Raw genomic sequence first — 14,556 nt, forward strand, 5'->3', positions numbered from 1 at the left:
TTTAGATTGCTGGTTGGCAATTGCTGAGATTTTGTAGGCATGTAATTTATTTAATTTAGTGAGCCGGTGAAGATTGTAGATTGTAACGAGATTTACCACTTTACCTTTACCCAGTCCCTGTAATTGGACTATGAGAAACATTTCTAAATGGTGAAATTTCAAGATTTGATCCTGTACTTCTGTGTCACTAAGTTCTTAGTTTGAGTTATTTTGTCAACATCCACTTGTTTCGGAAACTATTCGAACTATTGTTTAATACCATTGATGTCTTCTATCTATTACTGTGTCCCAAGATATACTACTCTCTATCTCTCCCTATTGTTTGGTGCCCCTATTTCTTTCCCACCAGCTTCATGCTCGGTACCTGATTAAGATTTCGCAATCACATGGCTGCGAATTCGACAGTGTCCAAAACAGGAGAAGCGGGTCCTTGGGGGTCCTTGGGTAAGGACAAATGGGGAAATCGTTACACGGTAGCTATGTTCTCTGCAAGAATAGCTCTCCGCATGTTGTCGACACGCATTGACGAGTCTGAATACTAGACATTGCAAATTCTGGGGAAATCACAGTTGTCAATACTCGGGGTAAAGTTTGGGGCTCCCATATGAAAATTGAAAACGGGCTCAGCCCAAAAACCATAGCTGTTGATCACAGTACCCATGGCAACAGTTGAGGTTGTGCTCTACATAAGGTACCAGTTCTCGACACAGGAAAGATACGACAGGTTCTTGATTCGGCAATCTTGATTTGGGGTATGTGCCATGCTTCTATACTTACGCTAATTAATGTTTCTACATCTCCGCTTTGTTTACCAAGCTACTTTTGGCCAAAGATCCCATTCATATGCTGGTTGCCCTCCCCAAAGAATATTCGTATTACCAGATTTGAATATCTGGAACTACAGAAAAGTTCCACTTTGTGTCCTGTCATTTGCGTATATTGGAACTTGAATTGTACCTAAGCCCATGGAACATGAACTATCTACAGGTTATCCTAAATACATGAATTCTTAATGTAGTGATGTATGTTAATCGTGCAAGTTAAACAGTGATCTTGCATCTGATCGCGTTCCTTTGCTTATCTTGGCTTCGTTTCTGTTGAGTCTTAGTAATCATCTCCACGGGTGACAACCTCCTTCTTGTGAGGATGCAACAAGATAGTGTGCTCGAATTGTGCTGTGTAACTACCTTTGATATCCACAATAGGTGGATATTCTTCCACAATGCCGGCTCTTACTAACTGGTTCAATGCGTATAAATATTTCTCTTCTCCAGTTCTGTCTAGGTATCTACGGCACCATGGCAAAGTTCCGAAGTTTTCATTAATAACATTGAGCAAAGCCTTTGACTTTTCAGTAGGTGGTCTGAGGTTTGCAATGTCCTGATTTCTAGCGTAGTGTGAGCATTCTCCCTCTGGCAAAACATATCCATTACCAGTAGATCCAAAAGTCTCAATTGCAAATGTCTCACCTTCCTCCATCTTGGTCATGTCACCATTGGGAACGATTGGAACAGTCTTACCGGAGTGAATGATGAAATCTCCAATATTGTGACCGTTCAAGTTCCTGATACACTTAATTGGATATGTTTTTCCATTCAATTCCATTTCGTAGGACTCCATTACTTCTTGAACCACCTCACCAATGTCGTTAAGTCTCACATCAATACCTGCCTCTTTAATACCGGCATTGGTAGCTGCCTTAACGGCTTGCATAATGCTATCGTATTTTCCATCTTCGTTGAATGTCATGGTAAAAGCAGAATCACAAATGTGGCCATTAACGTGGACTCCGATATCGACCTTCATAAGATCGTCCTTTCCGAGGACGAGTTTATCTCCGGCGTTAGGAGTATAATGAGCAGCAACATGATTCAAAGATAATCCAGTTGGGAAACCTATACCTGCTTTCAATGTGTGATCAGCGGCAGCATAGCTTCTGATTGAGTTTTCAATCAAGTCTGCAATTTCAGTCATAGTCATTCCTGGCCTAATGGAAGATTGAGCCTTATGACGGACTCTCCTGTGGATCTCGGCACCTTTACGGAAATCTTCCCATCTGTTATTCTTTTGTCTGTCCAAGTATCTCAATTCCTCTGATGTTGAACGGTGAGTATTCACATCAAGATGGTACTCTTGCCATTCACCTTCTGGAAAGACCCCGTCAGGATAAGCGCTGTCAATGCTAGTAAGCTTCTTCTTCTTTTTCTTGTTCTTCTTTTTCTTTTTCTTCTTATCTCCTGTTCCAGTAGCGCCCTCTCCATCCTCTGCCTCGTCATAGTCCTCATCATGCTCTGCCTCAGCATCTTCCTTTGGTTTCGAAGCTCCATTTGCAGCTATGGCTTTTTCGGAAGAGCCATTATTATCCTGAGCAATGCTCAACTCCTCCACCTTCTTGGTTACGTCTCCAGCGGAAACTGCTACTTCAGTCATTTTCCTACAAGAATTTACGGTTTATATTTTCTATATAATATATAAAAATACCCAACCTACTTCTAAACAATCACCAATTCATTTACAACGGATTTTTCATATTTAATTGCATCTTTAAAATTCCTCATCCTCATTACCCGAATAAGTCACGTGATGTTGTTTAAAATGGATGATGTGTAGCGCTACCAGTTTGGGTGGTTGCTTAATTATAATGACGTAATGGATCAGGTGGTGTAATGGAAGAGTGAATATTAGTGGTGGAACCTTTTCTTGTTATTAAGGTGTTATGAAAGAAGTACCGGATCGATGTATCGCTGTTGATTTGGTATTGAGTTTTCATATTGAAAGCTAATTAGGTCTACTAATTTGGGTAATATCATTGGAATGTCACTCATTAACAGGAGTTTGTGGTTTAAGTATGAAAGATGTTTTTCTTTCACTGTTGGTAACGGAAACCAAGATTTGTCTTCTTAGTCATTTAATAGTATGGTATCTATAGATCTGTCTTGTTATTAAGAGCTGTGAAGTCCAAGATAGCTTTAGCTCATTTGTATAAATGTTACTAAAAGAGAGTATATTACATTGTATATTACATGTCTGATATGGCACAACTCTGCATTTTGCAATCGTTGGAAGTATGAGAAGCACCGAGTGGATGACTACTACACAAAGTTTGTAGATGAAGTTACGATAAAAAGGTAGATGTTCTTCATGAACGCATCATCTTACTTTATCTTAACTCACCATAACTTCAATTGCATTATAGACCAGGTGTCATATCAAATACTTGTGCCTCTTCCTTTTGAGCTATGAATATTAGTATAGTCCTCGTGCCATGGATGCAAAAAAAAAAAAAAATAAGCTCATCTTTGAATTAAAAGGATCTACCCAATTTCTATAACTTTGTATAATGACTATATATGAACTAAATGAAACGGAAAAATTGCAAAGAATTTGGTTATCCAGAAATGAATGATGATTATGACGCAGTACTTTTAGGAAACCCTAACAAGACTACACGAGAAAGAATTAAGAGAAAACGATGGTCGGCTGCTAACCTAGGCAATTTATACCGAGGCCATTATGAGAGATAGATTGAATACCTCCAGACACATAAATTGTGAATGTGACGGATCCTATTAATATAAGGTGCTGTAGGCATTGCGACCTCACTATTAGGAGGAGATATAACACCGTCAAGTTAGGCCATCCTAGCACCAAGCATTCAAACATCGAAAATTATGATACAGGTTGAAATCAATAATTAAAGTGAAAATAATGCAGAATTATGATGATGGTCATTATCATAACCTTTATAGATAATAGACATCACTCATCTGAAGGTCATATAGTCAACCAAATTGATTGAGCATTTGACCTTTATCCGGTTACTCCTTGTTATCACCTCCTCCATGACTACTGTTTCCAAACTGAACTTTGTTGAAATTTAACATTTTTCCATCAACCTTAGGCCTTCCAGCGGCGGCGGCAGCAGCATCACTGACACCGTTAGCATGTCCGTTGAGCAAATTGTTGAATTCAGGTGTCCTCAATAAGTTCTTATTTAAGGCTCCGCCTGGAGATGGAGTAAAGAAGTTCACGTAGTCATTCATGTTAAATCCTGTTGGAGTAAGCGTCAACCCGGAAGATGGCAAACCATTTGCATTATTCAAACTGTTGAAGAGATTCATGGACGGTGTCAACCTGTTCTGAGGTGTCCTAGTAGAATTATTGGAATGTCTCTTTGGCGTCACAGGTGGAGGTGGCGCGATGAATGAGCTTTGAGAACCTGCGGAAGAGGTATGTTTATGCGAAAGAGAGAGAGAACCTGACGAGTTTGGACCTGAAGATAATGATGGGTGTATTTGACTCGTTGGGTTGATTGGTCTTGGTGTGTTAGAGAAATATGGTGCTGGTGAAGGAGATGTGGCTAAGTACATCAAAAGGTCTGCTCCCTCGTTGTCGTTGTATGCTCCACCATTGGATGTAGGACGAGATTGCTTCGGTGTCTGGAGAAGAATATTAGGGTTATTAGATGGAGAACCATGGATTTCTCTTTTTGTGAGAGTCGGTGTAGTTTGTTCCAACTTCTTCTTTTCAGCATCGGCAGCCGTCAATTCAAGGGATGGCTTGAGACCAGCTCCTGAAGGCGTATTTGGGCGTTGTATCTCTTCCAACACCATCTGAGGGCCTTTACCATCCTTACGAGGGGAGTTTTTTCTTCTTTTTGTTGGTGAGTCCATAGTTTCATCGTGTTCGTTGGAGTCTGCTGCCATGTTCTTCAATGGAGATGATGATAAGTATATAGCTGCTGGTGTTCTCAAATGAGTAGGAGACTTACCATTTGGTGAGCAGAGTGTATTAGGTGAGGAGTTAATTAAACTATTGTTGCTTGGAGAAGAACCATATTGTTTCTTGGTGATGTAACTCTTGAGCGGACTCAGTTTTGGAACCGACGATGAAGTATTCTTAATGGCTGTTGGCGAGAGAGATTGCTTCGCGGTGATGGAAGCCTTGGAAAGCTTCTTCTTCAACTGTTTGGCGATTTTCTCAAGCTCTTCTTTCTTCAAAGCCGCCTTGGGTCTTCCGGGAACGGAGGATGATGTCATATTGGCGTGTAACAAGAAATGGTCGTCTTTGGAGGCAGATAGGAAAGAAGGGGAAGGCGACAGTGCTTTGTTGCTGGTATTGTTGTTTTCTCTGAGCGTGTGGGTGGTGTTCATACTAAGATATGGGCTGAAGTTCGTGGTGTGTGAGTTTTCTTACTGGCGATACAGATGGGCTGTTTTACACGGAGAAGTCTGTATTCAGATAGCACACTTGTGGCGATAGTAATCACGAGCACCTACTTGAAGGAGAACGTTCAATAGATAGCGTCTTTGCGAGGAGAATGTTATGGTCAACTCCAGGAAAAAGAACACACTACTTCAAATTTACAACCGAAAACTCACTTGCTGTTTTGTCAAGACTCCCTTTAATGTCGTACAGGGATGAAACTACCGATTATCTCTACCTCTTCCTATAAAGAACAGTAGCTGCTACCAAAGATAATGTTAAGCGCCAGAGAAAAATTTGATTACACGCGTATGTAATTTGTCCCGATTGGGAAATATAATGAGATTGTGGTCAATTGGGGGAGTGTGGATACTGCGGTGTGGGTGCAAGAACATATTGGAAGGGGGCGCCTTTGGGTGCAAAGTGCAGGGATTGATGATGGGAAGGACTCCGGTAGGGGGAAGGGAAGGGTGTTGTAGGAGAAAGGAAGGAGTCGGAAGAGGGGAGCGAGTTGGGCACGGATAGGTTGCTGGCACGGAAAGGGAATTGGCGGCTGGAAACTGGAGAAAATGGACTAAATGGACTAAATGGAGTAAGTAGTGGAGTGGGTTGATGAGGGTATTTGTGGGACTAATGTAGCTTTTGCATTCTCTTGGAAAAAGGCGTATGCGATCGTATGACTGGTGCAGGTAAAATATGGTGAATAGGAGGTAATGGTGGTGGTGGTGAGTGGTGAGTGGTGAGTGGCGATATTAATGATGTGGGTGAAAACCGCCATTTTAGGTCTATGTCGTAGCTACCGACAACGGTAAGAGTATCCAAGAGTTGTCAGCTTTGTGAATATTTACAACGCCAAAAGCTTGGAATTGGACACTCCATCAAGAAGCCCAAAGTGTTGCACTTCACCAATCGAGCAGCAGCTGAATGTAAGAGCGGCGCTACCATGTATGGATTATAGGGATTACAGGTGGTTCATTATTTGAAAAAGGGGAGAATTGTGAATTCTTCTATTGTCATTATATTTTGGCATGGTACTGGAAATGACAAAAAAAAATCCCTTAACCGTCGGAGTTTGCTTTAAACGTGAAAGAATAATTCCTTTTGTTTTGGTTAAGAATTATTCTTTACTAGATACTACCTGCAAAGCGCAGCCTCGAATTACATTCAAGAAATATCCCACTAACTACATATAAAGACAATATGTAAATCAACACAAAGACTAGCTAATACGAATATAAACAACAAACAGTCTCTCTAGGGGAAATCATCTTACATTTTGCTATATATTCATAAGCCTAACAATTGACTGGAACCCCTATTCTTTCTTATTCCATTCTACCATAGACAGTTATTTGCACCCATTTGGATCTTCGCACCCAATTTTTCAGTAATTAGCTAACAGCTTTTAGACTCTTTGACAGATAGCAACGACGAAACTCGTAGGAACCCCTTTCTTTTTTTTTTATCTGTAACTTCCTACCTTCCAACACTTCCTCTCCTGTGTAATTCACCAACTTTGCAGAAACAAGACATTATCTATACCCAGTGCCCCAAACTCCCAGCCCCCAACAATACTATTACGCATTAGCCATACATTAATACTCTCCATATAATACATAATCTCCTGCAGATACTCCCATCCTGCAGATACTCCCAATATCAGAGTCCTCTTTTCACTATTGCTTTAATTCATAAAACACTTTATCCTATGACTTTAGCAAAAGAAAGTTGTTTGAGGAAGTATAAGTTGTAGTTCTAGAGGATTAATTACTTATAGTTCCCCATTCAACGTTAATTTCTGGAAACAAAGGTGGCAATTGCTCCAAATAATATGTTAGTTCCAGTAGTTATAGTCTTAGTGGCTGTAGTCGTCTTCACTTATCAGTTCTTCACCACGATACTTCCCCGCCATTTCATTGTCCCTGGACAGAATTGGAGAGAGAAGATAATCAAGGTGATCGAATACCCGAAGCCGATCTATTTAAATGTTGGTTTAAAGCGGTCCAGTTACCGTCGTAGACTCATATTGGCCAGTTGCCAGCCGTCGTTCTACACAAATTTTTTGAACAATAAGATCAAGATTCAACCAGAGGATGCTAAGAATAAGAATAATGAGTTCTTCGACCAAATGAAACACCGTGATATTCAAGACCCTAAGAGACGAATCCTATATGGTTTCTTCCATCCATATGCTAATAATGGTGGAGGTGGAGAAAGAGTATTATGGCAAGCAGTGAAGGCCACATTAGATGCCAACGAAAAGAACATTGCTGTGGTTTACACAACTAATACTGATGCCGAACCCTTGCAAATTTTACGCAAGGCCGAGGATAAATTTCAAATTGCAGACTTGGACTCGAAAAGAGTAGTATTCATTTACTTGAGAAGATTTGGGAAATTGATCGATGGTGCCTACTGGAAGCACTTCACGTTGATCGGCCAATTGGTGGGCTCGATGTTATTAGCATTAGAAGCCTTGTCAGAACTTTCCACGGATGTTTGGGTGGATACTATTGGGTTACCAGGCAGCTACTTGCCCGTTACTTTCATCTTGAAGCTTCCTATTCTTGCATATGTTCATTATCCAATTATTCAAAACGACATGTTCAACAAACTCAAGTATAAGACTTTCACTAAGGAGGAGTTCTCGGGGTTTAAATTCAGTGTCAGAGATATTTTGGAAACTGGAAAATTAGCTTACTGGTCTTTGATCTATTATTTCTACGTATATTTGGGATCGATGGTAGATATTGCCTTAGCCAATGGCACGTGGACATTTAATCATATTAACAGCATCTGGTCATTCAACAAGGCATTGGGCCACAAATTGGAAACGTTGTATCCTCCTTGTGGAACAGAAACTTTAACTAAAGACACAAACTTTAGCGCCGTCAGAGAGAACAAATTGTTATATATCGCCCAATTCAGGCCCGAGAAGAGACATTCACTATTCATTGATGACTATAATCAATTCTTGAAGAGTAATTTTCCTTCTGCGAAGCCGAAGAATCTTCCAACTTTGGTATTCCTTGGTTCTTGTCGTACTCCTGATGACACTGCAACGTTAAAATCCTTACAGGCTAAAGTTGAAAAGCTCAATTTGGGAGATTGTGTTGAATTTGTAGTAGATTGCTCTTATGAGGAGGTAATTACGTGGCTCTCGAGGGCGAAGTTTGGACTCAATGCTATGTGGAATGAACACTTCGGTATCGGTGTCGTGGAATATTTGGCTAGAGGTGTGATTCCACTTTGTCATGCTTCTGCCGGACCATGGTTGGATATAGTTACAGGACGCGACGAAGGTGACAGCAAGGCTGATTGGTACAATAAAACTGGATATTTCTTCAAGAGTTTCGATGATCCGGACTTTGATCCTTCAATCCAAGAAAAGGATAGCGATGGATTTTTGAATTTCAGAATTGAAGGCGAAGAAGCTAACCAAGTAGCATCATATCCGACTTTTGAGAGGTTGTTGAAGTACCTTTATGTCGACTCTCCTGAAGTAATTGAGGAAGAAAAGTTGATTGAAATGAGAGAAAGAGGAGTGAACTTGGTCAAGGAAAAGTTTTCTAATGAAACTTTTGATAGGAAATGGAAGTCATATGTAGCAGATTTGGAAGAGTTGGAGAAAGATTATCGAGAAGAAACAAGAGATAAGGTGAACATGGTGTATTAGACTAGAAGTACTATGTGGTAAGGAAGCACTCTAGTGATTACAAAGAAATGCACATAAATTGTATATAAGCAAATATGATAATAGCACTATTAATGAAGCATAAGGGGCCTGTTGAAGGGTAAGTACTATCATTGTGACAAGTTATTCCCTGTTAGATTGTAACAGCAAGTCTTATATTAATGGGTGATAACTGTTTTGGAGTGTATTACAACGAATCAGTTCTTGGTTTTTGCACCCAAGTCTCTGGGTTCTTCTAATGCATTTCACACTTTTAAATCACGAGGTATTTCAAACGGAAGGTCAGTTCCATGACGTGTATTAACATAACAAGAGGTTAAGGTTATCGACGAGTCCTCATAGACCCGGGTAAAACTCTATTTATGCTACTATTTCCAGGACCTAGTACACTATCCCCTCCAGCACCTACATTCATTTCCTTCATCCATACTATTGGTCAGAACCATACACAATACTGTATCCATTGTATGGGATCAGACTTTTCCATACGTCTCACAACACATTTCTATATCTAACTTAATATATAAATGAAAGTGAATAGAAGTATGAATATGAATATTAATATTAACTACAGAAAGAGGTTATTTTGGCTATAAACATGACATTGCTACGGTTATATCCATAGTAACCATACATAGTACCCATGTACCCAAATAATGCGCTACCAGTTATGCTAGTACAGTGATTTCAAGTTTATTTCAAACTAGCACCTCGAAATGGTTCATACTAATCACAACCAATAGTTCAAACCTAGAACATGTTGTTCTCAATGCTATGCTTGAAGGATATTGTGAACTTTATTGGGGTTTAAGGTTTAATTTGAATCAATTGGCCTCTTGTTTGAATAAAAAAGTGGAAACAGTGTACCCATACATAGTGTCAATAAAATGCGCTACCAAATTATGCTCAGTACCCATTAAAAAACGCAACCGTTAGACAATTGTTGCACTACAACTGACTTCTTATTAAGCATATTTCCCATTAAACTTTCAACTCGCTTCTCATTTAAGCCTCCTCACCCCATTAAGCAGTCATCTTCATCCACCCATATACACCTAGCAGACCACCCATATACACCTACCATACCACCCTACCACCTCCCAAATATATCCCCTCACATGACCCCCATCACATGACCAAGTCGTGCGCCTCCGCGATTTTTCAAAACACTGAATCAAATGCGTCAGCGTGTTAAATTCATCAACGACAGCGGCTAAAGAAACCAGTCTGAAGATTGGGTATAACCAGGTGTGATTGACTAATAGTTCAAGGGCAAAAGCTGACGGTCGTCTCAGAAAAAAACTCTAGTTCACAGACACCATGAAATTGGACGTGGTCAAACAGTTTTCAACGCGCTCCGATAGAGTCAAGGGCATTGATTTCCACCCTAGCGAGCCGTGGATCTTGACAACGTTGTACAATGGTAAGATTGAAATCTGGTCGTACGCAACAAACTCGCTTGTCAAATCGATCCAGGTCACGGAATTGCCCGTGCGTACTGGTAAGTTCATTGCCCGTAAGAATTGGATCGTTGTTGGCTCCGATGATTTCCAGGTAAGAGTGTACAACTACAACACAGGAGAGAAGATCACTCAATTCGAAGCTCACCCAGACTATATTCGTAGCATTGCCGTGCATCCATCGAAGCCATACATCTTAACATCGTCTGATGATTTAACCATTAAATTGTGGAATTGGGACAACAATTGGAAGCTTGAACAGGTGTTTGAAGGACATCAACACTATGTTATGAGCGTCAACTTCAACCCTAAAGATCCAAACACGTTCGCATCCGCTTGTTTGGACAGAACAGTAAAGATCTGGTCTCTCGGATCGTCTGTTCCAAACTTCACTCTCGTGGCTCATGAAGCAAAGGGTGTCAATTATGTAGACTACTACCCACAGGCCGATAAGCCATATCTTATAACTTCGTCCGACGACAAAACTATCAAGATCTGGGACTACCAAACCAAATCATGCGTAGCCACCCTCGAAGGACATTTATCCAATGTCTCATTTGCCATTTTCCACCCAGAATTACCATTGATTGTTTCGGGTTCTGAAGACGGTACCATTCGTTTCTGGAATTCTAACACTTTCAAATTGGAAAAGTCTATTAACTACAGTTTGGAACGAGTATGGTGTATTGGTATTTTGCCAAAGTCGAACGTTATTGCTGCTGGTTTTGACTCGGGCTTTGTAATTATCAAACTAGGCAATGAAGAGCCTTTGTTCTCCATGGATTCTAACAATAAGTTGATTTACGGAAAGAACTCCGAAGTTTTCCAATCAGTTATCAAGCCAAGCTCCACCGAGGGCTTGAAGGATGGAGAACTGTTATCATTACAACAAAGAGAACTTGGTTCCATCGAAATATATCCACAATCTTTGGCTCACTCTCCTAATGGCAGATACGCAGCTGTTTGTGGTGATGGTGAATATATCATTTACACTTCCTTGGCATGGAGATCAAAAACTTACGGTTCTGCTCTAGACTTCAGCTGGAACTCTCATGATAATTCTAATGCTTGTTCTTATGCTATAAGGGAGTCTCAAGTCAGTGTCAAGATCTATAAGAACTTCCAGGAGTATTTGACGCTTGATTTGATCTACCAAGCGGACAAGATCTTTGCTGGTGCCTTATTAGGTGTCAAGCTGGAAGGCTGTATCTCTTTCTATGACTGGGAGCATGGAAAACTTGTCAGAAGAGTGGACTTGGATGACGATATTCAGGAAGTTGTCTGGTCAGACAATGGAGAGTTATTGGCCATTGTTACATCATCCAGTGTCGGTGAAAACAACGCTGTCGGCTCTAAGAAGAGCGATGAGACTTACTTCTTGAGCTACAACCCAGAAGCTTTTGAAGAGGCATTGGCTAATGGTACTCTTGATGCAGAAGAAGGTGCCGAGACCACTTTCGACGTATTATATACACTTCCAACCTCAGAACCAATCTTGTCTGGAAAGTTTATTGGTGATGTTTTCGTTTACACAACTGCAACAACTAACCGTTTGAACTACTTTGTTGGTGGAGAAGTCATTAACTTGGGTCATTTCGACCACAAGTTCTACATTGTAGGTTACAAGGCGCAAGAAGGTAAATTGTACCTCCTCGACAAGCTGTTTAATGCTGTGTCATGGTATGTCAATGCCGAAGTTTTGGAATTACAGACACTTGTTATGCGTGGAGACCTTGAACAGTTTGCCACCAAGACTGTTACTGACGAAGAAACTGGAGAAGAGGTCCCAGATTTGGCCTCTATTTCTATTGATGACTTATCTGATGACTATGCTAGTCTCAAGTCTGGTTTCAGCAAGACTGAATTAAACCAATTATCTCGTTTTTTCGAAAAATTGGGCTACTTGTCTCTTTCTTACTCATTATCGCAAGATTTTGACTCCAAGTTTCAAATCTCTCTTTCTACAGGTAACTTAACTCAGGCTTATGAGCTTTTAGGCACTAACCAGAAAGAAAACCCATCAACTGCATTAGCCAACTCCAGCAAGTGGAAGCGTCTTGGTGATTTAGCTTTATCTAAATGGAGAATCCAATTGGCCCAGGATTGTTTCTGGCTCGCCAATGATCACTCTTCATTGTTGTTATTGTTATCTTCTTCCAACAACCAGAAGGAGCTCACTCGTTTAGCTGAAGAATGTGAAGCCAAGGGTAAGTACAATATAGCATGGCAAGCATGGTGGTTGAGCGGCCAGAAAGAGAAATGTTTGGACTTGTTGGTTAAGAGTGAAAGATATCCAGAAGCTTCCTTATTCGGAGCCAACTACGGTGTTAACCCAGAGAAATTGGATTCTACTGTGAAGTCTTGGAAAGAAAAATTGGAAGCAAAGAATAAGACTAAGATTAGCGAACGCTTGGTAGATGACTTATCCACATTGAAACTCTCTAGCAACGGTAGTGCTCCATTAATCGATCTTGATTCTAAGAACGAGAAAATAGAAGAACCAGAGCAAACTGAGGAAATAGAAGAGGCTGCTAAAGGTGACGATATAGTAGCGACTGAAGAGGCTCCTAAAGATGATGAGGACGATGAGGCTGAAGCTGAGGAAGATGCTGCTGAAGCTGAAGAGGAGGTGGAGGACGATGCTTAATGGACCCCATAATGAAGTCATAAAAGTAAACCATTTATATACTTGTATAATTCCTTTCTTCGACACAAGGGCAGAATTCGGCTCTTTTTCTTTCCTTACATATTTTATACACGCCTTTAAAACTCATTTGATACAGCCATTCTTTACCGCATTAGATAGAATTCTCATGATTTCATTAAGTCATTAAATAATTACAAGTATGTGTGCATAGCTAAAATATATCGTTGATGTCATAGTCCTTGTCATCTCGTTTCTTGAAGCAAACAAATACCAATTCATGCTGCTTTGATAGATTTGTCTCTCCGGATCCAGTCCACTTTTTTACATCTTTGAACACCTTTTTAAGTCGTGACTCCAATACTTGAAGTTCTGAATCCTTGGCATCGACACTTGCTAATCGCAACACTAACGTTCCCCCTGTTCTCAAAACACCACACGATAAGAAAAGGGAAGCATCTGCTAAGTCTATGAGAGACTTTTGTGGATCTATGATCGGATTATTCAAACCTGGGGTTACATTAAATCTCAAATAAGGCCTAGTTTGAGTGTGGTTGAAAAACCCACCTTGTTGCATAAATGGTCTTGACAAATCTGATAATACCAAATCAGGCCTATATTCGATCTTTTTGAGGATACTCTCTCTTCTCGCTTCCTCTTGCTTGACCTCTTCTTCTGTTTTATCTAAGCTGAGAGAGCCCAAGTCTTTTGTCAATTCCTCCATCTCTTTCTCCAATTCTACTTCTGCCTGCTCTTTCATGTAATATGAATTTTTGACCAGTTCATCATCGGTCTGCTCAAGCTGCAATGACTTTTGGTATTTTTGGACATACTCTTTTAATGCTAGTTCTTTGAAATGATTGACTATATTTTTATGAGCCATTTTCGAGAAAATATTACCTTGTAATGTAGAAACACCTACAGGCGGAGTTGCAAATAGCAAATCGAATCCCAATATATGACATTTATTCTTGAACTCGTCTTCTTGGAGATTGTGAACTTGGCACATACGGAATTTGGCAAACAGACTCCAATTGCCTGGTACATATCCAAGGTCCACCACTTTCATTACATCCTTTTTAAAGATATTGAAGACACTATCAATTTTGAACAATTTTGAATGCATAGACATGTTAATTGAGTCGATTTTCTCTTGTCTAGATGGGGCCTTATTTGTATTTGGCTTCCTTACTCTTTCCGGGCCTACTTCGGCACCTCTGGCGTAGTTAATACTAGATGATGAAACACATCTTGCTAGACATCGACCTAATATTCCATTGACCAGTGTAACCGGTCGTACTACCAACATCTTTACGAAAGTCAATTAGGTTATTGAAAGGATATTTCAATAAAATACAAATGCTAATCTACTATCTTTCCACTAACTAAATCCATCACCATACAGTTGCAGATCGGATCATTGATAGAGGACGCGTAGCTGCAAAGGCGACATGGTGGGGCAAGAGAGACCCTCTGTAACGGATAAACTAATAATGTCGCAAACCTTATCAAGCAATGGATGTTGTCAGTTTAGGTTTCCAGCCCTAAGAACT

The 14,556-nt window shown here is 40.3% G+C and overlaps 5 protein-coding genes across 5 annotated transcripts; 2 read left to right on the forward strand and 3 right to left on the reverse strand. All coding sequences in view use genetic code 12, as the record gives it.

Moving 5' to 3' along the window:
* Positions 1–885: 885 nt before the first annotated feature.
* RJT20DRAFT_126075 (methionine aminopeptidase) lies at positions 886–2,492 on the reverse strand. Its single transcript, XM_064916660.1, has one exon. The coding sequence runs from the start codon at positions 2,428–2,430 to the stop codon at positions 1,105–1,107; it is 1,326 nt and encodes a 441-aa protein (XP_064776205.1). The 5' UTR covers positions 2,431–2,492; the 3' UTR covers positions 886–1,104.
* A 1,326-nt stretch (positions 2,493–3,818) lies between these two features.
* Positions 3,819–5,039, reverse strand: RJT20DRAFT_133584 (uncharacterized protein; the record flags this gene model as incomplete). The annotated part of the gene is made up of 1 exon (XM_064918227.1): positions 3,819–5,039. The coding sequence occupies one exon, from the start codon at positions 5,037–5,039 to the stop codon at positions 3,819–3,821; it is 1,221 nt and encodes a 406-aa protein (XP_064776206.1).
* A 1,878-nt stretch (positions 5,040–6,917) lies between these two features.
* ALG11 (alpha-1,2-mannosyltransferase) lies at positions 6,918–9,277 on the forward strand. Its single transcript, XM_064919576.1, has one exon. It carries the CDS (start codon positions 7,037–7,039, stop codon positions 8,879–8,881), a length of 1,845 nt encoding a protein of 614 aa, XP_064776207.1. The 5' UTR covers positions 6,918–7,036; the 3' UTR covers positions 8,882–9,277.
* Positions 9,278–10,024: 747 nt separating this feature from the next.
* Positions 10,025–13,168, forward strand: SEC27 (coatomer subunit beta'). The gene has a single exon (XM_064916661.1). The coding sequence runs from the start codon at positions 10,220–10,222 to the stop codon at positions 13,004–13,006; it is 2,787 nt and encodes a 928-aa protein (XP_064776208.1). The 5' UTR covers positions 10,025–10,219; the 3' UTR covers positions 13,007–13,168.
* RJT20DRAFT_126081 (uncharacterized protein) lies at positions 13,169–14,414 on the reverse strand. Its single transcript, XM_064916662.1, has one exon. The coding sequence runs from the start codon at positions 14,310–14,312 to the stop codon at positions 13,218–13,220; it is 1,095 nt and encodes a 364-aa protein (XP_064776209.1). The 5' UTR covers positions 14,313–14,414; the 3' UTR covers positions 13,169–13,217.
* Between the last annotated feature and the right edge of the window lie 142 nt (positions 14,415–14,556).

Source organism: Scheffersomyces xylosifermentans (genome assembly GCF_036884685.1).
Source record: "Scheffersomyces xylosifermentans strain CBS 12540 chromosome Unknown RJT20scaffold_2, whole genome shotgun sequence".
In the NCBI taxonomy this organism is placed as follows: Eukaryota; Fungi; Ascomycota; class Pichiomycetes; order Serinales; family Debaryomycetaceae; genus Scheffersomyces; species Scheffersomyces xylosifermentans.